Source organism: Neodiprion lecontei, chromosome 2 (genome assembly GCF_021901455.1).
Source record: "Neodiprion lecontei isolate iyNeoLeco1 chromosome 2, iyNeoLeco1.1, whole genome shotgun sequence".
Lineage (NCBI taxonomy): Eukaryota > Metazoa > Arthropoda > Insecta > Hymenoptera > Diprionidae > Neodiprion > Neodiprion lecontei.
Window position 1 is genome coordinate 30,779,763 of NC_060261.1, and position 24,379 is coordinate 30,804,141.

A 24,379-nucleotide genomic window follows, 5' to 3' on the forward strand; every position below is an offset into this window, starting at 1 on the left:
TTCACACTTTCTACTATACGTGGTCGGAAATCTGGTTGCAGAATTGGGAACTAGATTAATTCATTTGTCAGGTTAATCGACCACCGAACCGTTTTTCTTTAGCATGCGTTAACCGTTTCATGTGCAAAGACACTTCAACCGTAAGTATGATCGTCAATTCCAATAACAACTCGATGACGAATTTTCTACCATCGACTCATATGCGATCGCAAACAGACTCCCTTCCATCGGACTTTACGCAACCTTTTCGTCGTCTGGAAGCTTCTCACGTTTTCGAAGAAAGTCAAATAAGTCTAACAGAATAATGGAGGTGGTAACGTCGCATATAAAAGCTACCGTAACTCCGACGAAGATCACAGAGCTCAGTGAGTTTCAGTGTAACCAATCAAGCAACATGAACTCCTTCGTGATGGTGGGTTGGCTCAATTATCATTATATTCATTATTATAGTACAGTACCAAAAGTGCACCGAGAGAAAAGCGGATTATTGATAAGCGGCAAAACAATTTCCCATCATAGAAATCGTACATCCGTCGTCGAATACACCACTGAAATCTCCACAGAGAGTTATTCGCGTAAAGTCAAGCTTGTTTCTAATAGTTAAAAAATTTTTCGCAGATGACCAGCTTCGTTCTCCTGGCCGTTCTCGGCAGCGGTATCGCCGGTTTGGTACCGGCGGCTGTTTCGGCTCCGCTGGTTGCGGCACCCGCTGCGGTCGGGTACGCAAAGGCAGTGCCCTACAACATCCCGCCCTACGCCTCGAGGGTCGACATAAGCACGAGGAACCTGGCCGCCCCCTACGTCGCAGCCGCTCCCTACGTCGCGGCCCCCGCACTTCCGTACGCGGCACTTCCGTCGGCTCCACTCGTCGCTGCACCGGGCTTTGTGCCCTCGGCTTACGCCGGAAGTCTGGCCGCCCCATTGGCCCACGCCTACGCAGCTCACAGCGCCGCGATCGTGGGATGAGGATCCGTGGATCACGAAAGCTCCGGATCGACGACCGCTTGCCAAGCACTCTGCACTGAACGATTTTTATTATTTTCTTTGCCGTAAATAAAATGATAATTGGAAAAAGAATTCTTACTTGTTCAGAGAGCGGATGATCAATCCTCTCAAACACTACATAATAAACCTTTTCCCAACTTCAGCGCGCTGCTGTTTGGTTTCTACAATTTCGAACGTAAGGGTTTTAGGGTTGTGGAAGGGTACGATGGATCAGGGAATTCGAAATTTGATGCACGGACCCCGTTAATCACCATTTTGCACTGTTTATTTCTTCAAATAATTTATACCCACCACAGAAGTTGTGTATAGCTGCAGCGAGACAATGGCAAGTTATTAAACTATGCAGGGAATATTTCATTTGAAATCCACGACCTTGGAGATTTTACCGTCTATACTATACACTGTGATAAATAAGACAATCGTAAATCATTCGTCTTTGAACTTATTACCCAGTGAAACAGAGTTACTTACTTGGGAGAAAATACACTTTCCCAGTTTTCCCAAGTGCCCAATTTCACCCCGGCTTCAATTACTTCGGATTTGATGTGATTGCTATGAATAGCAAGATGTTATGCATGGAGGACAGGCTTGTCGGAGACAGCGAAACGGCATTTCTTCCGCTGTATAAAGCAGGTATGCGTATAAAGAAGGAAGGAAATAAAAAGAACGTCCGTGTTTCCCGGTTTCATTTTCTAAAATAAAACAAAAGTACCTTGTTATCGTAACTTATTACTTTGGCGTCGGTGAATACTTGACTGACATTTTGCTGAGCGTTTTTATGGCTGTCGAAATGGAAGAAAACGACGAGGAAACCAAAGTCATGTTTTGCCATGGAATATTCCAGACAAAGGGAAATGTTGGAGCGTTCACGATCGACGGGGCTACGCCAGACTTCGTCCACGTGAGCGTCGACAGATTCGAAGGGTTAATCACCCTGTCATAATTGCCAGAAGCATTGAACTGAAAGCGACGTCACGTCACTTGTAAAACCAGCGGAGATGTGATTCACGTGCAGGAAGCGAAGTTTCCAGATTTTTTTCCTCCAAAAAATCAGCTCCTTCTTTGCCGTATTTTCACTCAAAGATAAGTAATGCTAAATTCTGTATAAAACTGATTATCGATCGACTTCACAAAACTCGGAAAAAACTCTTCTATTTTTACTTCTCTGTTCACGTTTGTCGAGAGAAAGACAATACGTCGAATGTTCCAATCAGCCGTAAATACTCAGTTTACAATTCGGGGGTTAGACTCGTATCGGTATAAATTAAAACCACGCATTGTCTTCTTCCTATATCGCAAAAAGGGAGTGGTATCATTTTTTGTTCTTTTACTCTGGGAATCTTGTATGCGTGCCACAAGGCAAGGTGGGTGCGCTTTATGCCGGAAGACAGACGAACGTTCGACGTAAAGACAATCATCAGGCTCAAAACAGGTTCGGCGATGCACCGCGAGAGCCTTGAATCGTATCCTGTTGTGAGAGGTTGGGGGAAAAAAAATTGGTGCAACTGAGCGGAAGAAGTGGAATCGTGATCGCAAGAGGATTAAATTAATTGAAAGTTATTCACCGATCGCGATAAAATACTACAGGCTATAAGGACCAATTAGAATCCACGGTCCTACATTTTTGCAGTCTGAGACAAGGTATTCAGTCGACAAAAAAAAAAAATACCGGTCTCAAGTTTAATACAAGTTAGAAGAATTTCAGTAACGACGCGTCGATAAATTCCCGCTCCTTTTTGTCCCTTTTTTATTTTTCTCCTGCACTCGTGCTTTCGCAACGAGCAATAAGAAGGCTGCGTATTATTCCATAGAAGCAACGCTGTCTACAAATTGCGTTTCACCGCTTGATATAACAGGACATGGAAAAATAAGATGTGGCATTCAACCGCGACCTTGAAAGGCAAGCATGCATAAGCTTGAGGCTTGAGAGGGTTCTATTCAAGCAAAAGTTCTCCTCATCGAATGGGATGCATTCATCTTGCTTCGTTTACATCATCTGTTCAATGCTCCCTGACAGTTCAGTAGCATTTTTTCCTTCTTTCCAGGAACGCTGTCGACAAGGTCAGTGCTATATAACAAGGATGAAGCCTGGAAACTGTGCAAAGCGTAAGGACCGCTTCCACTCGATCCACGGAGTGTCTGAAGTTAAAACGTGATCGGGAAACTAGCTTTCCAGAGTTGCGAAACCCGCCAAAAGTAACACAGTTTACGACTACCCAACAGTTTTTCTTCGTGAAATTTTTTTTCAATTCCTTCCATTTGTTTGTGCCAGTTGTTCCACGCGGACAACGTTCCGCAACACGGGGCTTCTTGAGGTAATCGCATAAGTTACTGGATTTTCGAACTACCCTCAAAGCATTCGACGCTTCAGATATTGCGGCAACTTTTAATCGGATCCAGGGCACTCGGTTACCCAACGCGACTCCGCCTGCATCACTGCGCGTCGCGTCGTTTAAAAGTGAAACTCCCGTTTTCCTGAACGTCTTCCCGCCCGTTCGCCGTCCACCGTTTCGCCACGTACCAAAACGTGCCTTGCCTAGATATCGACAGTGCCTACTTCGAGCCTGATGTCCATGTCGTACGTAACTGTCGAACAGATTTGCAAGCGAGAAGCGTATCGCGTTCGAAACCGATACGTAATGCGACGCTCTGCAGCGTGTATCCCAAAATTGAAAAATGTTTTTTGTGCAATTTCTTCCTCCACACTACCCGAAACTTTTCTCGCCAGAAGCCTCAGCAGCTCGAAATGCGTAACCGATTCAGATTTACCTGAGAAAGAATTCACGTCGAGATTAATTCAGTGTCGAAATTTGGGGAAATCTACCCTTTAATTTGGCAATCCGCGTCGCTATTACTGACAAGCACCCGATGATATCCCCAATTGATAAACCGACTGAAGGATTATAGCGTTGATCTATTGAACAGCGCTCTAGATCCTGCGATACAAAAAACCGTGTTAAGTTAATGGAAGTCGGGCGTTTGGGCGCTCCGAGTGGAAGTCAACCTCGTAGATTAGAGAGACTCTAGAACAGAAGCGATTCCGTGTTCACCTCACGCGCCACGCGCATTCGAGAGTCCGGCTCCCTGCAATATCCGTCACCAAACCAATACCAAATATCCTGGAGGGGAACAATGTGCAAGGAATTAACGGAGAAAGAGGGAGCCCACCAGCTGTTACCGGGTGTGGCTTGCCCGTAATACCTATAGACATTTGACCAAAGGTCATCTGGTATGCAGGAGAGGTGCGAATCCATTTCTTCGACATCGGTTGAGTACCCACCGCAGAAATGGTGAGGGATCCCCTGCCACCGTTGAAAAACCGACTATAAAAGCCAGCGTCCATAAGCCGAGTACATCGCAGTCTTCGCAGCGGATCCAACAAACCAAACCAATTCTCAGAATGATGACCAAGTGCCTCGTAAGTCATTATACTCTGTTTTGAAAGAATTGATAAGAAATCGTCCGAGCTTTGTTCTCGTCAAGTATCACCGCGGTCGTAAGTCAAAGGGATCGCAGTCACTCGTCCTCACTTCTCATTTTAATCGTAAAATCTTCATTTCGCAGATCCTCCTCGCCGCCCTCGTGGCCGTTTGCTCCGGCGGTGCCGTTCCTCTGGCGGTACCAGCACCAGTTCCGGCTGCTCTGACCGTCGGAACTTTCGCGAGCAGCTACAACGCTCACGCCATCAACCACGCCATTGCCGCACCTTATGTAGCCCCAGCCGTAGCCGCCGCACCTTACGTAGCCCCAGCCGTAGCCGCCGCACCCTTTGCCGCAGCACCCTTGGCCGCAGCACCCTTAGCCTATTCCGCGTACCCAGCCATCAACGCCTACTCGGCTCCCCTGTTCGCCGGACGTCGTTAAGCTTCTCCGAACTTCGAACTCTCCCAGATAAGAAGAAACGCAAGAGTTGCGAAGAGTTAACATTCACTGTGCGGAGATGCTGATCGATAATCTAAAACACGGCAGCTCAACCACCGAACTTATTCATTCGATTATAAATTTGATTGTAAATTCCGAAGAACAGACAAGGGTGGAGTGAATCTACGAATTTCCGGAACACCTTACTTACACCCGAGCACTTCGTGTTATCCACTTCTAAACTTCGTCGGTGTTGATAAAATACCGACCGGATTTCAAAGAGTTGGACTTTCTTATGCTGGAAAAAGTGTACAACTTTATCCTTGTACACGCTATATACAGTGTCGGTAAACCGGCGGCATACCTGTAATTATTTATTCTGGTACCACAGACGGCAAGTAAAACAGCCGGAGCAGAGATGTCCTCATCGAGCACTTGGTCTCTTATCCATCAGCGGAAATCCTGTGATCATTACATTATACATACATATATAGTTTATATTTTCGCAACTCAATTATTGGGAGGTATTATTTTCAATAAATAACATCTATGAGAGCAAATTATTTATTTAATCAACATGAATCTTTATCCAACAGTCTTGTGAAATCGTTCGTGATCCGCTACCGCATTATATAAATTCACATAATATTGTGTGCGTCATGTCGCAGATTGCCAGTCAACTCGCGGTTATGCGACACAGTCACTTGGTTTAACGTTACAGCCAGGAAATATGAGGCCCGAGGCGTTATTCAAACACAGCGCCCTAGGATAATCTTGAATGCAAAGCTGATAAAAATAACAGAAAAGAAGCCGTTTGTCCGGCAGTCGTGCGTGAGAAATTACTTGCTCCAAATTTACAGTTTGTCTTTGCGCAATGGTCTAGTTCCAGCATCGTTCTCTGCACGTTCATGCGTGGTTGGTATATTGCAGTGCTGTATTACAGCTAAATTACCAGTTCGGAACTTCCGTAGTAAAGTAGTAACAATGATGATTTGAATTCGTGAATACACGTATCAAGGCGTCGGCGACCTTGCAATAAAAATGCTGCACACTTTCCCAAATAAATGGAATACATGTAGCTGCTATAATAGGACACGCAAAAGAAGTGACAGAGTTGAAATTGCGCAATCTTATCGTAGACGTGAGTTTTCGAACGGTCTGATTATCTCCCGCTCTTCTCGTTGCGATTAAATCAATAGTAGAGGCAGCAATAACGAACCTTAAAAACAATTCACCCAATCAACCCTGTCATGCGAGTAGAACGGGGTAGTTGCGCACGGGTTGCCTGGGAGAGGAACATTTGAAGGACTGTTTAGGTTGTCTGACTGCTTTTTTTCCACTGAATAAATTGGCATCAGGAAACTGGAGTCTAAAAGGATCCGCGAACTGCGGGGTAGTTAATTAGTTTTATTACATATCAGTTCAGCACAGACGCGTTCCAAAACGCGACAGTGAATCAATCATGCGTGAAATCGTACATCTTCAAGCCGGGCAATGCGGCAACCAAATTGGAGCCAAGGTAAGAATCGACGTCCGTCCTCGTCACACGTTTCAATAGCCCTAATTGTCAGCGTGTTAAACGCAAAATACAGAATTCGCAAATACTCCCACGATAACAAAATTTCTTATCAACTCATCGAAATTTTTCCCTTCGACTAGTTCTGGGAGGTGATTTCCGACGAGCACGGCATCGATCCGACCGGCACGTACCACGGCGACTCGGATCTGCAGCTGGAGCGGATTAACGTCTACTACAACGAGGCGACTGGGGGCAAATACGTGCCGAGGGCGATCCTGGTGGACCTTGAGCCGGGGACCATGGACGCGGTGCGCTCGGGTCCGTTCGGGCAGATATTCCGGCCCGACAATTTCGTCTTCGGGCAGAGCGGCGCCGGGAACAACTGGGCGAAGGGCCACTACACGGAGGGTGCGGAGCTGGTGGACTCGGTCCTGGACGTCGTGAGGAAGGAGGCGGAGAGCTGCGACTGCTTGCAGGGCTTCCAACTGACGCACTCACTGGGCGGCGGGACCGGCGCTGGAATGGGAACTCTACTGATATCGAAGATCCGCGAGGAGTATCCCGACCGTATAATGATGACCTTCAGCGTGGTGCCCTCGCCCAAGGTCTCCGACACCGTGGTCGAGCCCTACAACTGCACCTTGTCGGTCCATCAGCTGGTGGAGAACACCGACGAGTCGTACTGCATCGACAACGAGGCCCTCTACGACATCTGCTTCAGGACCCTGAAACTGACCACCCCGACCTACGGGGACCTTAACCATCTTGTCAGCGCCACGCTCAGCGGTGTTACGACCTGCCTCAGATTCCCCGGACAGCTGAACGCAGACCTGAGGAAACTCGCCGTGAACATGGTGCCCTTCCCTCGGCTCCACTTCTTCATCCCCGGGTTCGCACCCCTCACTTCCCGCGGTTCGCAACAGTACCGAGCTCTAACGGTCCCCGAACTCACTCAGCAGATGTTCGACGCGAAGAACATGATGGCGGCCTGCGACCCCCGGCACGGTAGGTACCTCACCGTGGCCGCGGTCTTCAGGGGTAGGATGTCCATGAAGGAGGTCGACGAGCAGATGCTCAACATTCAGAACAAGAACAGCAGTTACTTCGTCGAGTGGATACCAAGTAACGTGAAAACCGCGGTCTGCGACATCCCGCCTCGCGGTCTCAAGATGTCCGCCACGTTCATCGGGAACTCAACCGCGATACAGGAGCTCTTCAAACGCGTTTCCGAACAGTTCACAGCGATGTTCAGGCGCAAGGCTTTCCTTCATTGGTACACCGGCGAGGGCATGGACGAGATGGAGTTCACCGAGGCCGAGAGCAACATGAACGACTTGGTCTCCGAGTACCAGCAGTACCAGGACGCCACCGCCGAAGAGGACGGGGAGTTTGACGAAGAGGAGGAGGGCGAGGGCGAGGACAAGTGATCAAGGGATTTCCGGATCCACACGACGACTGAACGGATGATCGGAAAATTGATAAAACTATTAAGAAAAACTATATACCGGCAAACATACCCTGGCGACCGTACCCTCACATCTAGGTACTTGTCGCGGTTCCTTTCTCTCCACCTGATCAACACAATGTCTGTACTTTCTTTCCCCATAAATGTTTAACGGTTTTGATCGTGACATTGTAGTATTAGTAAAAATTTGATAAGACTAAGCTGTAAGGGTCATTGTTGCTGTTCATATTGTTGTCCATGTGTCAAAAATCTCATGTTTGAGGATTGAATAAATTCATAAATCTATAATCGAATGTAAAAGATTTGAGTTTGAGAAGATGGAGATCGGTTCGTTGGAAATTTTATTTCAATAATTCCAAGTCCTCATCTAATATTTGAAAATATCAGTGTATAGAAAATTCACAATATTATACGTACATTCGATCCCGAATAAAGAAAAATAAAATAGAGAACTCGTAGTACGTCAGGAATCAAACATCAATTACTATATTCAAGATTCTTTATCGTCTTCAGCGAACTTGCAAAAATTGTTTCTGCATTCATGTGCCATTTCATTTTGTCCGTATTCTGTTCTTTCTACTTCGGTCTCTAAAAACCGTACTATATAGGCATATATACCGGCAATTACAAGTAATTGCATACGTTTTCCAACCCCGTTGTCACCCGATTGACCGCGGTTATATACTCATTATATGCAATTGTAAATTTTACTTGCACAAGCGCTTGCCCCAAGGGCGTTTCGCAGCGGATTTAGCTGTCGGCAACATTTCGTGCGAATGTAGGCTACTTGATCGCTCGCCACAGTATAACTGACCTGGCAATATTCTGCAATCTCGTATCACACGCGATAAGAATCTATCGCCGCTAATGGTTTATTTTTATTTTTTAAAACCAATTCCGGCGCAAAAACGGCGACAGAACTCGTTACCATAATGACCGAGATAATGATATAATGTTTGCCAATACCATTGACGGAAAAAAAAAAAAAAAAAAACAATTTCAAGAATATACCTCGAACTGTTTTTTATATATAATTATAACGTAATTGAAGGTATTTCTGTTTAAAATTCGCGAGAAATTTTTGCATATCGCAATGATTTGAAGCTACTTATTAGATAACGTAATAATTATACTAATAACACTAACTAATCTGACCATTAAAAATAGCGAAGGTCATTAACGTTCTGCGTTATGCATAACAGTAATGCGTGTGCCTAAATTTACATTTGATCATTGAAAGACCGTGCTAATTATCGTTTACTACGTAACCAATTCAATTCCGTATTTATAAATAATTATCATACATGGGATGTACAAACTGCACGAGTTTATCCGCTGATATGTAACTACCCACCTATGAATACGCAACAAGAGGCTGGCTCAACCCGTGCGCGAAGTATTGGATCAGCTTAACAGATGAATTAGATAAGCTTAGTGTACCAGGCGTAATTGTGATCATTCGTTACCACTGGCTTTGGAGATAATTATATTTAGTCATCGTGATCAATGACGATTCAGTTTACCAAATTCTTAGTCCATTTCGTTTCTGTTTTAATTGTGCAGACGTCTTTGCGCATTCGACGTCCAATAATCAATATCGATCATTGTATAGATCCAGCCAAGCATCCCGATGAATAAACCATTCCCTCGTTCTGTTCACGCGTCGCTGAATCGTCGACAATAAGTTACGGATAAATACCTCGTAAAGATAATACCTTCGGAAGTATCGCACATGTATACTTATTGCACATTTACCGATAGGATAATTGTTCAACGATTTAGTAACATTTTATTCACAATTGAAAGTATAATCGAGCATTATCGCCATCGCTATATTCCCCTTACACGATTATTCAATTGAACAATTAATTCATAGGAGAGTAAACCTTACCCCCAATTCGAACATGGAGTTACGTGAGCATTACGTGACTGCACTTTTGTTGGTATCCATTGCCAATGAAGATTTAGTTGCGTCAAGCTAGGGGTAAGCTTTTCCTGTTGCGAATTCGTCTTCGCAGGATTCGTTACGATGAACAAATGCCGAGGATTCACATCGATGATTCACGACACCGTACAGGGAATAAAATCATTGGGGCTGTTCCATTGGGTTACTATTGAGAGCTCACGGGACCATTTGCCATTGACTCTTCGCTGTCTCTTTTACATTGCCTCACACCGTTAGAATATGGCGATTATGAGAATTTTCCATGAGTTTATCATTGAACGTGAGTAGAAATCGCATTGCTTTTAGAATTTTCTTATTCCATTGACATTGAACGTTAATGGTAACCATTCCATACTACTCATTGCCCAACCAGGTTCATTTCTATGATTACCTACTTTATTCTTTGTCAAATATCTACCAATACATAATATATCAGGCATGCAGCATTTTCGACCTGATTGCGAAACGGTTAATTTCTATTGCTGAATCGCATTAGCATTGAAATGAAAAGATTCTATCCTATAAGAATCGTACCAAGCAGTTTATACTGCAATTCCGAAGGTTCGATCGCGGGCATTAGAAGGACGTGGGAATAATAAATTCACTACGCAGCTTTACTCTAATGAAATAATAACAAAGATCTACCACTTTTCTAGTCACAGTTATGCATGTACAGGGTTATTAGTTTATTAGTTTGTGTACCGATCTCTTATCCTCGAGATAATCCTTGCAGTCGTGTACCGATTCGATGTGTACACGTAACCTGACCAGGGCGTTGGTATGAAATTTATTATACCGCCGAGGTGCAAGTAACACACATTTATTATCACTATCTCTGTTATGCATACGTGTAAAAATTTGTACTACACGCATACCATGCGGTGGCCTATAAGCCTGTATCGCTTTGGCTTGCATCTTGTGCGTCGCCTGCAGACACAGTGAGTCACTCGTTTCTCTTACCGTTACAGTTCAAATATCATTAGCATTAAAACTCATTGGTTATTTTCACACAGTCTATTGCACTACGAACAACAGGTGGAAGTTGTTTTCTATTTTCTTATCGCGAATCTCACATCGTTTTACTTCGGGCAGATTTTCAACTTGGTCCTGCTCTGTGGGCACGAGAAGGGGCAGGTCGTCGATCCTGTTGTCTCATCTTACTCAGGAAAAATGTGCATATACTTTTCGAACATGTATATTTTTATAAGTACTCCTAATGAAACGGATTTCCCGGTCTTTCGAATCACTCGTACGATTGTGGCTAGTAAAACAGGTCGAAAGAAAGAGGGACATTTGCTTTTAAGACACTGGATTACCTCGGCTTGAAAGCACGGCGAACTTTGTCATGAAGAAATTTTCCGAAGTCCTGCCTTCGGGACGTGAAAGCATAATATACCTCTTTAAGGCGTTATACCGGTGATTTTGCGAGCCGTCTGGTCCTTACGAATCGAAGCGTAACATGAAAGTACGAGTTATCCAAACGTGTTACATGTATTATGTCACACGATGCAGGGAGATTCCGAATGACAGCGACCTAGATACAAGGCCTCCCAAGACCTCTCTTCACGGTTGAGAAGTCAGCCGGAGAGGAGAGAACAGAGGCTGGAGACGTGAGGTTAGAAAGAGAGAGAGGCTCGCACGATCATGCAGGGCGTTAATAATTGCCGGTAGTCGAGCGATCTCGTTTAAAGCTATGGTCATTATCTCAAGGCGTTTCGTCGATGTGAATCTTTTACACCTGTCCTTATTTTTATTCGTTTGTTTGTTTTTTTCTTTTTTTTTTACCGTTTTTGCTTCCTCCTGCACGCGCTTGCGAAGGCAGGCGAATGGTCCGAGTGTTTGCGCGAGGTTCCCATCGTTTAGAAGCGATAATAGGAGAGTCGACCTTCGAGGACCTTCCTCGACGTACACAGGCTCCAGGATGCGATGGCGTTGGTGATTCAGGCAACACGCCCTGGCCTCCGTCCTCGTCCACCCCTCGCCGCATCTCGCCAAGCCTATTCCCCTCCAAATTAGTTCTGGGGGTAATTTTTTTTCCAACTCCATTCTTCGACAACTCTCCTGACCATTCTCCTGCCGTGCGGGTAAGAGTTATTCAGCTATATAAGAGGGCGCGCTTTGCCTACATCCACACAGTCAGCAGCACTCGTCTAGCAACAGCACAAGACCAAGTCAAACACACTACTGCAACATGTTCAAGCTGGTGAGTCTCAGACTTTAATCTGCCGCCTCGTTCCTTCAACGATTTTGAATTTTCGATCCAGCACCGACATCCGGGATACAGTTTGTCACTTCGTATGCAAATTCAGTTTCGCCGGAACAGCGCGGACTCGAAATTTTCTTTTATAATTATTAATTTTCCGAAGTTATGAATTCCGGACAGTGAATAACTTTGCAGATTGTATATTTCAACTCAAATTTATGTGCAGAATTTCACATCGTACGTCTGAATTGCAAGGTGTAAAGAAAAAACTTATAGCGAATGATTCCTTTTCAAGATTCGTAAATACCGGGATTTCGCAATTTTATCTCACTGTTGCGGGAATTATCTTGAATTCCCATTTCAACAACGAATCGACTCTGAAATAATGAATATGTTTTTATTCACGCTAAAGTTATCTTTAAACTTGAAATCAACAAAATGAGGCAATACGCACAACATTGACGGAGATACGTGTCTCATAATTTTTCATTCGCATTTACAATCCAGTATAATTTTTAAACGCGGATTAGACCTTACGATTTTCAAATATTTTACTCGCCGGTCAGAAGCAAACTCCGAATTTCTATTCTACATCGAAAGAACCGAATCGCCCGGATGCGCTGACGGAAATTTCTATTGCTGTGGGTACCGCACAATCCTTAACTATATTCGTTCATCACCACAATCGAAAAATACAGTACCGCGTGCAAAATAAAATAAATTTTGTTGCTTTAAACAGAAAATCCAGTACGCGTTACTAATTCCTTGCGATTATCGTAACTGAGACAATTTGATACTGGTACAAGTTCCAGTCAACATTACGAGTTCTCATTTAGGTGAAAAAAAAAAATACACCAACCAAAGAAACAAATTCAACGTTGCGATAATCAGAAAATTCAGTTAAAACAGTTCTAAACAGTTAATCGTAACAAATGGTCTGGTAATTCGAAAGGTATTCAGGTATATTTAACCGTTTATCGTAACGTCTATACTATTATACTAGAATAATGTTGTCACCAAGAACATGAGAAATGGAAATTTTCGTCTCATTACCAATCGGCAATTTTCCAAAAATGAAAAACTTCATCCCCGTAAATCGCTGCGCAGGTACTCCTCGTCGCCTCTCTGGCCTACGCTTCCGCCGGAATCATCCCCTCCTACGGAGGCTACGGATACGGCTCTCTCGGTCACGGCGTCGCCGTCGCAGCCCCAGCCGTGAGCTACGCAGCTCCAGCCGTGAGCTACGCCGCCCATGCCGCCCCCGTCGTGAGCTACGCCGCTCACACCGCTCCGGTTGCCTACGCCGCTCATGCCCCAGTGGCCACCAGCTACGCGAACACCTACAAGGTGATCGATTGCGCGCCAAATTTGGAACGGAGTAACGGAGCCTTCGATTTTTGACCCGTCGGTTTTCCTCCCTTTTCCGCAGGTCTCTTACCCCGCAGCCCACGTCGCTAAGGTCGCCGTTGCCGCCCCGGCTCTGAGCTACGCCGCCGCGCCCGCCCTCGCCTACGGACACGGACTTGGATACGGATACTCAGCAGGCTACGGACACGGTCTTGGTTACGGATACGGCGGATACGGATACGGCCACGGCGCATACGTCCACTAAGTCATAAATGAATCGCTCAACCTATGCATGAATTGTACATAGTTTTACGATCGTCGTGCTGCACGTACATGTAATTAACCGAACGACACCTGCGACGACCGCGATGAAATCCAAAGTCGACGAAATTAATGCCCATCCGGTGTAATGTGAAATAAAATGCAAATTTCTGTAACGTAATACGCTGTCCCTGATTTCTCAATGATTCATTAGTCCAGTTAAGTATCCCACCGAAAGTGATTTAATGTCAGATTCTTTTTCGCTTGTCTTCTGCGGAATATTAAAAATTCATAACGACGGCTAGCGAAAGTAGCGTTAAGTAGAAACGTGACTGTGGTGGTCAGACCTCTTACAGTCCTGCGATGAATCGGTCGTCTCGACTTACCGGAACCCATTACAGACACGAGTCGCAGTCGATCGATCTACGAGCTCCGTTAAGCTCGCGATAATTACGAAAGTGAATTTTTACGCTTTTAGCATTGTAGATCGAACGATTGCACGGCGTCCTGTCAAAAGTCTGCCCGCGTTGCGCGCCTTCGTAAATCTCGTTTTTGATCAGAACCAGTTCGCGTTGGCAAAAGTTGTGCATGTGTATACATATAAAGAGCGAAGTACCATAGGCGTGGCTATCTCCGACCTAAAACTAGGCCGAACAAAGAACTGCACTCAAGAGTAAACCGTTCGTGGTTGTTGCGGAGGTGAGTGAGAATACGGCAATCTCCGAGAAGATAAGCCGATAGGTTATTAGTTCGAATCCGTGCCATACATGCATGTCGTGCATATGTGGCCACGCTCGCATGGGCTATGATTCACGGCATCGATGCAAAATCGGCGGTAATGAAAAAAAAGAAGGAAAAACTCACGCTTCGACTTGCGATCGGTTCTGTTTCCGTTTTTATCTGCTGATCTATAGGCGATTAAACGTTGTACCTCTACAAGGTATTGGCTCCACCTGGATTCGGCACTCAAGGACAATTTCCGCGAAGGAAGTGAACGGGATAATGATAATCAAGGGACAGGTGAACGGTGTTCGATCCTGTTTACTACGAATCATTCGGTTTTTTAACATCATCTTGCAATTACACGCACGTATGATATTCATACTTGTGAAATTAATACAATGTTTCTTTGATCAGCTAATTTCACGCCTTCCTAGTTACAGCTGCAGCCCACGATCCACGTATCCGTCTATTTGAAACACAGTTAGCAATTTCATTGTATATACTACCTACTCTGTGTACGTTATCTAGATAATGTTAAATAAGTCAATAATCTTAGGTGAATTAACGTGATCTTTTATCATTTAACGATAACGTGGTTAAAGTTCATCTTTCACCTTTATGTGGATAAATCTCCTGTTCATGTTCATCTGTTGTATGATAAAGCTAAGATAAATTATTTATACCAGAGTAAGGGCGACGCCGGTCGAACTCAAAAATCAGATATAATTTTGCAAAAATATATAATTCAGTAATAAATTTTTTTTTTGAAAAAACTTTTCGTAATCTTGAGAATAATGATTGGAGTATTTTTTTGCTCGGACTAAATTTGACTTGATCTCACCGAATCTTTAATACGTAGGTATATACATTGTTTAGTCGATCCCACCCAATCCTCCATTCTTTTGCATAGAAAATTATTTGCAGCAGCGACAACAACTCTTCACCATACGTCAAGATATATTTTGTGAAATCTACAATTCTGTTTTTCTCATTATACGAAGAATATCTTGTTTTTAATATCGTATGTTTTATCTAAATGAAAACGATGATAATCCTATTTTTTGTAGAGATAATTACACGAGAAACTATCTCTTATCGTGTCTAGATGAATTTTGATATAAATTACATTATTTTCATCTAGATAATAATACTCGTTATTTTGTACAACACTCATAGATGGTACTGAAACAAACACTATAAATATAAGTAGAATATAAGTTTGATTACTGTAGTACGGTTAATATACTATAATAAGACTTAACGCTGACACCGCAAACACCTGTAATAGATTATCGAGCAAAGAAAATGCCACACTCACCTAAGATAAGACGAAGTCCTCTGCATCCACTCTTCGGTATCAACACCTCAAGTCCGCATCTTCCGTCACCATGGATAAAAAATAATGTGTTTTTTTAAAATCCAAAGTAGTGAATAAATAGCCAACAAAGGAGGCATTTTTCGATAGACTTGTTAGGTAATTTTTTAACCCAAGTCCAAGTTTTTAGTAAACAACAAAAAATATTTGACTTATTCCCTTACTTGGATATTAATCTCATTTTTCAGTAGGAATTTTGGTTACTGGCCACGATCGGAAAATTCGTTTCGAAGCCCAGTGCATGGTATCCAAGGTTTGCTTGGATCTGCAACGTCGGATATAAATTTTGGAGGCATACTTGTAGTAGCTGTCGGAGTAAGAGAAAATTATACACATACCGATAATGAACATTCACTGTGTCGAGTTGTCGTACGAACGTGCGAATTCGAATCCTGTATACGATGATAAAAATCGTGGTACCAGAAATGAATTGCGTATTTATGTGACCTCAAAAGGTTCCGCGTTACTAAAAAAACGTTACAATAACACAAAGGTAAAAGTCAGAAAAATTCGCAGCATGAATATTACTACGTGAAAAAAAAAAAAATCCTCAAACTTATTTCTAAGTTTGGAGAACTTGGATAGTTATGTCAACTCAACCGAAGACCTCGAATTTCTGCTTCACGGTTTGAGGTCTGACGTTAAGGGAGGCAAAGAGGAAGAACCGACGAGGTATTGAAATTCCAATTATCCAAGCATGAACGAGGTCCGAGTCTGGTTACCGCTCCGTATTCATGGTAGATTTAAAGTGCAGACTGGGCGTGTGTGCCTTCGTGAATTGGTACATTGACTCGCGGACAAAGCCAAGGTGGCCAAGTTTTGATCTCGTTTCTCGATCTGCACGGTCTGCGTAAAGGTGACGCGGGTATGTACAATACGTATATGTAGAATCATGGAGACAATTTTACGACGCGTTTACTCAAGGCGATTGGAGCTTAAAAAGATTACATGCACCGTTTGCCAGACAGGAGATTGTCATTACATTGTTTCTTATTCATCTATTTTAAAGAAAAAATTTTTTTTTCGCTCTCATGTGTTTACTCACCTCCAATAAATTATCATAAACCACTGTAACGATTCGAATCACTTTAAAAACAAACCTGTTTACGGATTCATAAGCAGGTGTTGCCGTCGATGTAGTAGGTATACAGGCGCCGTGGAGGGCTTCACATTCACTTTGAGGTTGTCAAAGTGTGACCTTCGTCTAGAGTATAGTATTTACCTTATCAATCTCAGTGTATCAGTCGCAATTTCGGAAAATTGATAGTCAATCGCGTTTCCGAATTTTTATTCTATACAATTTATTCTTCATAATCACTGATGTCAAATTCACGGATTTTTGGTGAATGCTTCAAAATTTTTGAAAATCATGCTTGTAAAACTGCAGTTACGATACACAATCAATTGTTACCGAAGTAAATTTTTGCCACGAAATATAATCGATAGAATTTTCGGAATGAAAATTTAGGTTTGATTTGCTGTCGTTCTAATAAAATTATGCCGGCAGCCACTTGACTATAGAATTTTTTCCCGAATTTCATTCGGTAATATGAAAAAGTTCATTATTCAAAGTATGATCACGTACCTGATCGCGATAAGTGAATAATTTGTAGAAAGGAGAAATTTCTTTACTCCCCGTCAGACAATCGCGTAAAACGTGCCGTTAGCACATTACCTGTCTTCCTGCAACCGTTGAAATCGTTTGCGTTGAAATCGCGCAATCTTTGAGCAAATAATTCATCGCACGTGCGGCATGACGATGCGCAACGGCACTCTCAACTGATTAATGCATAGAATAAAGCAAATCTCGTCACCTAATTATACGAGTCATCAATTGTTGTAAATGCGATGCAACGTCCTTGCGTGAATGAGGGGATAAGAAAAAAAAAAAAAAACTCCGTTTTCACAAAAATTCAAGGATAACTGAAACATGAAGCAGAAAATAGAGAGCGCAGTCTCACCTCACGCACGGCAGCTGATTACCGATACACATGCGTTACATATACTCTACATAATCCTGCACCGTGCGACACGCGCTTTCCCAAGATTGAGCCACGTCGACCCCCAACTGACAACCTCGTACGGCAGTGTGTAAGCTAACAGCTAGTCAACACAATTACGGACGAGTTATTGTTTTGATCGCTTCAGCCAGAAATTAACAACCCGATTACGTAGTCCAAGTTACTCAACCATGCTCGTCGTCGGCTGGTATAGGTGAACGCGTTTCGATGCCCAGATATTCCCGGATTTCAGTGATGCAACAGAATTTGCCGTCCTGCATGCGGAAGATAAATTGCTGTTTTTACAAGTTCCAAAATCAATATACTACACCGGGTAGTTTTTTTTGTTTGGAAATTTACTTATCGAAGGCGAACGAAGATAATTCAACCGATTATGCAAGCACATAAGAAAACGCTCTCTTTGAGGCTGATTCGCCGAACGAAATTAGGCGATAAGCAAAAATGCGTCGATTAATTATTACAAGTTCAGCTATAAATCGGTCAGAATAAGCTGCGGTATTGATGCTTCAGACTCACTTTTATACCAGTTCGTACACCCTCAACTAAGAATGACAGAAAATAATCGATTATTTTTCGTTTCAATCGGTTTTTGTTTTTTACTACAACGAACGACGCAATACAATATCAATTCGCGTAATTAAAGTATCAATTATCATCATCATTGTTTTACTTACCAAGTACACCTACTCGATATAATAATGGAAAGGTAGACGAATATTATCGTCTGAAATTGAGAAGTATTTTGAATGAAACTGTAAATTATCCAAAAACTCTTCCGCTATGAAGACTACATACTGAAATTTACGAGATTTTCGTTTCAACTCCACCGTTTCAAAAAAATACGAAATAATCGATGACTCGATCAACTTTTACCTGTTCAATCGAGTCGTGTTCGGTTATTTTTTTGGACTCGAAAAAACGATGCGTCAATTATTTTTAGCTCATTGGCCATCGCTGCCCTCGACAAAGATCATACGCGGCGACGAAGGCAGCCGCACTGCTGTTTTCATCGTCGACGAGCCCTGCCTTTCCCTCTCGTCCCTTTTCGCTCGTTCTCTGAACTTCCTTATTGCCATTCGTGGCGCGGTCGGACAATGAAACCGGGTGTTCCAAGCCTTGGCCCTGCTGCGTAGGTACCCGCAATCGAGCTCAACACTCTTCCAGAACTCAAAAGTTCACCTCGGGTGCGTTCCGCATAAGTCGAGCAAAGCCGAAGAGTCGCGGGAGGGGCGGCGAAAAGACGCGTTCTCTCGCCGGTATAAAAGCTCCGTGAATTCGAACGAGAAGGCACTCGATCCACAGCGTCGATACCAGACACTCCAAGTCTATACCAAGACCAACTCTCTTCGCCAAGATGTTCAAGTTCGTCGTCCTCGCCGCCCTCGTGGCCGTCGCTTCGGCCGCTCCTGGAGGCCTCCTGGCCGCCCCCGTCGTCGCCGCCCCCTACGCCGTGGCCCACTCGGTCCCGGTCGCCACAAGCTACGCCAACACCTACAAGGTGTCCGTCAAGAGCCCGATCGTCGCCGCCGCCCCAGCCCCCCTTGCCTATTCTCACGCCGTCGCCGCCGCCCCCCTCGCCTACGCTCACGCTCCGGTCGCAGCCTATGCCGCCCCCGCCTACGTCCACTCTGCCCCCCTGGCCTACGCCGGGTACGGAGCGGCCTACATCCACTGAAGACCTGGACGAAAGTGAGATCGTCGTTTCTCCGAGTGAGAAGACCGATCGGCGATGTAGCCAAATCATCTGATGATCAATAAACACATTTTTACAAAATCAATTAAGAAACATAAGCGATATCCTTGTTTATATGGGTCAATTTATTTCGCTCGATTCCTCTTGCGCTGAATTGTTTCGTACAATAAGAATCGTTCTTTGGACCTGGGTTGGCTGTTCTTGGCGATAGGTTGCAATGAGAAGCATTGACTGATGTTTTGCTCATTGTCAGATGTGTTTCGTCATTCTCCTCACTTGGAGATCATGCAAAATTACGATATATATTTCACGACACCTGCTCTTCTGCTCTCCGAGGTTATTCATTATACTACTCGAAGACTAAGATAAATTCTCCAGGCTGCGACGCGGAATGTTATTCTAATCTCGTTCAGCTGAGTTTTGGAACGTATTTTCAGGGACTTTCTCCGTGCAAAGACAAAAGCCACGTTTGGGTCCAGCTATTCAAAATCGTCGGTCGAAGACGCCGAGAGCTCTAATATATGTTCGAAAGCCGGCGTGTATCCTTAAAAGAAAACCACCTTGCTTATCCATCGTAGATAAGCTGTATGACAACAGTTATGAATGTATCACGATTGATCGCTGTACCAACTTCGTAGATGGAATACTTATTTATTTCCTTATTTTGTACGCATCTTGTAACACTTCGCAGTGGGCAGTTATTAGATACGCTCTTATTTCTTGATCACGGAATTTTCATAATGTTGTACAATTTCGGCTCGTGTAAATACAGTGAGGGCTTATCGCGTACGCCAATTTTCGATCAGGGGATCCTAAACCTTCATTTCTAGCTCTATGAAGTAACAGTGTCGCATATTTGAAAGATTTGATCTGGGTGGTATTTTTTGCGTTGAATTCAGCTATCAAAAAATTAGAAACGAAACAATTGTTCTAAGGCCGTTTTAATTCTGTATTCAACGAATAAAAGGAGACATCGCAAAATCCATGCGACTGTTTGTTTAAGATAAAATTTAAAAAACGTACAAATTATTTCAGATTTTTAACATATTTGATATATATTTTACAAAAAAAAAATAAACACAACATATTTTTCAGTCTTAAACATTATTTTCTCATACGAACTGCATACTGTTCAATGAGTGTCAATCTAAAATGTACGTGACATTCACTATACACATAATTTGACCCTATATCTACAGAGTCGAACATTTTGATAGATCCCACATACAGGCAATATTCTAAATGTGTAGAAGGCACGCATAAATTTAAAAAAAGTCAGCCCCGATCAATTAATAATATACGTTTCATATAATAATAATAATACAAATAATATAACGACGAGTTATACGTGAAACGTAAATAAAAGTGTAGAATCTTATTTGATATTTTACAAAAGAATCTCAACTTGGTTGAATAAAAAATTGAAAAGGTGTTAGCACAATTGTTTCATTTCTAATTTTTTGATAGTTGAATTCTACGCAAAAAATACCATCCAGATCAAATCTTTCAAATATGCGACACTGTTACTTCATAGATCTAGAAATGAAGGTTTAGGATCCCCTGATCGAAAATTGGCGTACACGATAAGCCCTCACTGTATTTACAGGAGCCGGAATTGTACAACATTATGAAAAATCTGATGATCAAGAAATAAGAGCGTATCCAGTAAACTGAAAAAAAACATATTCTGCGAAGACCTTGACTTGCTCCCGGACCCTCGATCGCACTTCAAGGTCAACCTGGTGTGTCGATTTACCGCCACCATAACAAGAGCACCAGTTTGTCCAATCATTCCGATTATTTCGCTTATGCAGACGGGTTTCTTCTCGTCAATTATCTCACACCTTCTATCCAGGCTGATGGGACTGAATAACAATCGAAATTAATTTCGTGCCACTGAAATTTGATTTAAAGTTTTTATTAATAAACCGACATGAAATGAAATCATTGACCATGATTCGTGATTTATATACGGATGTTGGAGAGTTTATCTCGTATGCAAATTTAACATACGCCTAAGTAATGTTCCAGAAATTCACCGTTCCCAAATACTTGTGTACAAAGATATATAGTCGCGTTAAACTTGTAAGAAGATTGCGTTTCTGGAAAGTTCCTCCTCTACGGATTCCTGCACAACTTTAAAACACTTCAATCAAGCCTTTCAAGTCTCGTGTACAGTTCTTCGCGATTTTGGTAAACGCCTATACGTTGCGCTCTAGACTTTAGTAAACACCTGGAGTCACACATGACGCAAGAATTCAAATAATTACGAACGGACGGCAATTATTATTGCGTATTAGTGCGTATGCTATACTATTAAAACGCGCGCCCCCCACGCACCGTGTTTAAAAAGGTGGCTTATCTGATCTGCAAATCGCTTAATGGGAACGGCAACTCGTAATCAACAAGTATCGTATTCCTATGCTCGAGAATTTGCTAATCATAAATATGCGATGCATTAATTAATTATGAAGGTGAGATAATATCTGAGGTTCAACGGAGGTGCAAAATTACAAGCTTACAAAGCGCGCTTCATTTTCTAAAATTATATTTCTCGGATCTTGGGCAACCGGAAATGGTAAATTAATGTTTGAAACTTACGTTTCGAATGGCTCAAGTCGAATACGATCCAGATTCTTAATTATGTGAATCTTAATAACCCGGCAGGTCGTAGGGCCGAGTTTAAATGACGAATTAAACGTAACGCAGGAGGAAATGTGCCCAGCTTTCATCCGCATTGCCCAATGAACTGCAGGTAGTTTGGAGAACTTTAGAAATATAGCTGGCGTAACAGTGACCGTATTTTACGTAACTCGTACTTTCGTCGAACGCGCAACGATGCGGATAAGAATTTCAATAATATATTGTAAAGGATACTGTTATACGCAAGAAAAAAAAAATCAAGATCTTGACGCGATAATGCGGAGCTCGAATTACGCCTGATCGTGAGCAAACAGCTGATTGTCCGAACCAGTCTGCTATCTCGCGTACAATAATCTCTGTTCAGATTTTATCATCGCGAGGGATCACCGCCTCTATATTTATATACCTATGAACGAACAATACAACATACGGGTCAACGTTACGCTTGAATCAATGTCGGGCAATTTTTTTTATAGATATTAACAAACTGTATCGTATTTAGATATAGCATCGTTGCATTAAATCTTTTTAACATGAACACCAAATCTGGTGTAGTTAATTATTGAACTTGATACGATGCATCGTTGCGGCAGAAACGGAATAGAATTATTCAATTCCAAAGGACATTGAATATTTTGAATTAATAGAGATTCAGGATGCGTTAATTGAATTTTTGTTTCAATCAGTAATCTTTGACGTCACGAATTAATAAATTCGCTACGATTTACCGTCTATTAATTAATTCTTACATGCTTTCAACGATAGCCGGAGGGACTGTGGAATAAATAAAAATCCGACGTCACATGTGTACGCCGAATACTAAGAATCATAGATAATCGGTGACTGCTTCCTAGGTGACTGTATACCAGCTAGGAAGAAAGAGTTGCCCGCGGTTAGAAGGCGGCAAACGATAACGTGCCTACGCCGTGTAAACCCAGCCCGAGTTGGCGAACTCGTCGTCGAAGGTCTCGGTCCCGGACGACGACGCGCTCCTATATAAACGACGGGAGAGCTCTACGGAGCAGATCAGTCTCAGGTTAAACTCAAACCAACCGCCCAAACAAATCCAAATCAACATGTTCAAGCTGGTGAGTCTTCGTCCCCTCTTTTGCCCGCATCCTCATTAATTCCACATCACAGAGAAATTGGAGTTCACTCTCCCCGACGAATTTCTCAAAATCGGTACTCGAAGTCCCTGTACCAAGAGTACCCCTTCTCCCCTCCGTACGTCTAATCGCTAATTCTCTTCTCCCTCCCACGCAGATCTTCTTGTCCGCTTTCGTGGCCGTCGCCTTCGCCAGGCCGAGTGCCCACCACGCGCTGGTCGCCGGTCCGGCAGTCGTCGGCAGCCTCGTCTCCGAGAAGACGGTGGAGTCTCATGGAAACACGGTGGTCCACAACTCCGCACCGTTGGTTCACGCCGCGGTTCCTGCCGTCGCCTACACCGCAGCCACCCCCCTGGTAGCAGCCGTCCCCGCCGTCCCCGCCGTCCACGCCGTCCACGCCGTCCACGCCGTTCCCCAGGCTCACCTCATCTCCGAAAAGACGATCGAGTCCCACGGAAACTCTGTGGTCCATGGAACAGCTCCCGTAATTTCATACGCCGCCGCAGTCCCCGCCGTCAGATACGCCGCCGCCGTCCCCGTCGCCCCGCACTCGGCCCTCATTTCTGAGAAATCCGTCTCCAGCTACGGCCACAGCATCGTTCACCAGGGATCTCCGGTCGTCCACACCTTGGCCGCAGCCCCGGCACTGACTTACTCGGCTTACGCTCACCCCGCTATCAGCGTTTGGTAATCGTCTTTATCCCGACGACTGATGCGATACGACGAATATGGAGCTGGCGGAGGAACACACTCGTAGACAGGCATAGCTGTAGGCTAGAGCTGCTAGGATACATCGGTATTAGTTTTATTGAGATGGTCTAGCGTGAGTCTAGCGCTGAACATGCAGCTTGAACCATTTCAACTACTGTTGTACCATCGACATTCCAGACGAGACTGCGGCGTGTTGAGTTACTTGTTTTTAACTACTACCTAACATGTCGCAACTCGAATGGCAATGTCGATTATTGGTCGTTGCAAGGTCGGCAGTCTTAATGGAATACGTGAAAGAGGCCCACCTGAGTAACGCCCGGTATAAACAGTCGATCGATTATATTCATAAGTTTGGGAACCTGATCGCGTCAAAATTTCTAAATCTAGGTATTCAATTACATCGGTTATCAAACTAGACCATTTTTATATTGCACGGTTATAAAATAATAACTTTTTGCATCTCATGGAAAAATAAATTATATCATGTCGATAGCACCTCAA

General features: G+C 43.5%; 6 protein-coding genes across 6 annotated transcripts; all 6 read left to right on the forward strand.

The window, feature by feature from the left end:
- The first annotated feature begins 340 nt into the window (after positions 1-340).
- Positions 341-1,077, forward strand: LOC107218825 (cuticle protein 16.5). The gene is made up of 2 exons (XM_015656842.2): positions 341-412; positions 619-1,077. The coding sequence occupies exons 1-2, from the start codon at positions 395-397 to the stop codon at positions 964-966; spliced, it is 366 nt and encodes a 121-aa protein (XP_015512328.1). The 5' UTR covers positions 341-394; the 3' UTR covers positions 967-1,077.
- Positions 1,078-1,795: 718 nt separating this feature from the next.
- Positions 1,796-5,426, forward strand: LOC107218823. The gene is made up of 3 exons (XM_015656840.2): positions 1,796-1,929; positions 4,243-4,423; positions 4,570-5,426. Exons 1-3 carry the CDS (start codon positions 1,796-1,798, stop codon positions 4,867-4,869), a joined length of 615 nt encoding a protein of 204 aa, XP_015512326.2. The 3' UTR covers positions 4,870-5,426.
- An 822-nt stretch (positions 5,427-6,248) lies between these two features.
- Positions 6,249-8,093, forward strand: LOC107218836 (tubulin beta chain). Its single transcript, XM_015656856.2, has 2 exons — positions 6,249-6,385; positions 6,526-8,093. Exons 1-2 carry the CDS (start codon positions 6,329-6,331, stop codon positions 7,810-7,812), a joined length of 1,344 nt encoding a protein of 447 aa, XP_015512342.1. The 5' UTR covers positions 6,249-6,328; the 3' UTR covers positions 7,813-8,093.
- Positions 8,094-11,843: 3,750 nt separating this feature from the next.
- On the forward strand, positions 11,844-13,787 carry LOC107218817 (cuticle protein 65). Its single transcript, XM_015656835.2, has 3 exons — positions 11,844-11,998; positions 13,106-13,345; positions 13,428-13,787. The coding sequence occupies exons 1-3, from the start codon at positions 11,987-11,989 to the stop codon at positions 13,608-13,610; spliced, it is 435 nt and encodes a 144-aa protein (XP_015512321.2). The 5' UTR covers positions 11,844-11,986; the 3' UTR covers positions 13,611-13,787.
- A 5,209-nt stretch (positions 13,788-18,996) lies between these two features.
- LOC124292740 (cuticle protein 38-like) lies at positions 18,997-19,503 on the forward strand. Its single transcript, XM_046730468.1, has one exon. It carries the CDS (start codon positions 19,080-19,082, stop codon positions 19,398-19,400), a length of 321 nt encoding a protein of 106 aa, XP_046586424.1. The 5' UTR covers positions 18,997-19,079; the 3' UTR covers positions 19,401-19,503.
- A 3,486-nt stretch (positions 19,504-22,989) lies between these two features.
- On the forward strand, positions 22,990-24,379 carry LOC107218833 (cuticle protein 16.5). The gene is made up of 2 exons (XM_015656853.2): positions 22,990-23,149; positions 23,325-24,379. Exons 1-2 carry the CDS (start codon positions 23,138-23,140, stop codon positions 23,856-23,858), a joined length of 546 nt encoding a protein of 181 aa, XP_015512339.2. The 5' UTR covers positions 22,990-23,137; the 3' UTR covers positions 23,859-24,379.

Excerpts from the sequence above, each read along its gene's own strand:
- LOC107218817 (XM_015656835.2), top strand. Across the intron at positions 13,346-13,427 it reads GCTACGCGAACACCTACAAG|GTCTCTTACCCCGCAGCCCA; the intron begins GTGATCGATTGC and ends CCTTTTCCGCAG.
- LOC107218823 (XM_015656840.2), top strand. The coding sequence starts at position 1,796 with ATGGAAGAAAACGACGAGGAAACCAAAGTCATGTTTTGCCATGGAATA. Across the intron at positions 1,930-4,242 it reads AGCGTCGACAGATTCGAAGG|GAGAGGTGCGAATCCATTTC; the intron begins GTTAATCACCCT and ends TCTGGTATGCAG. Across the intron at positions 4,424-4,569 it reads GAATGATGACCAAGTGCCTC|ATCCTCCTCGCCGCCCTCGT; the intron begins GTAAGTCATTAT and ends TTCATTTCGCAG.
- LOC107218836 (XM_015656856.2), top strand. The coding sequence starts at position 6,329 with ATGCGTGAAATCGTACATCTTCAAGCCGGGCAATGCGGCAACCAAATT. Across the intron at positions 6,386-6,525 it reads GCAACCAAATTGGAGCCAAG|TTCTGGGAGGTGATTTCCGA; the intron begins GTAAGAATCGAC and ends CCCTTCGACTAG.
- LOC124292740 (XM_046730468.1), top strand. The coding sequence starts at position 19,080 with ATGTTCAAGTTCGTCGTCCTCGCCGCCCTCGTGGCCGTCGCTTCGGCC.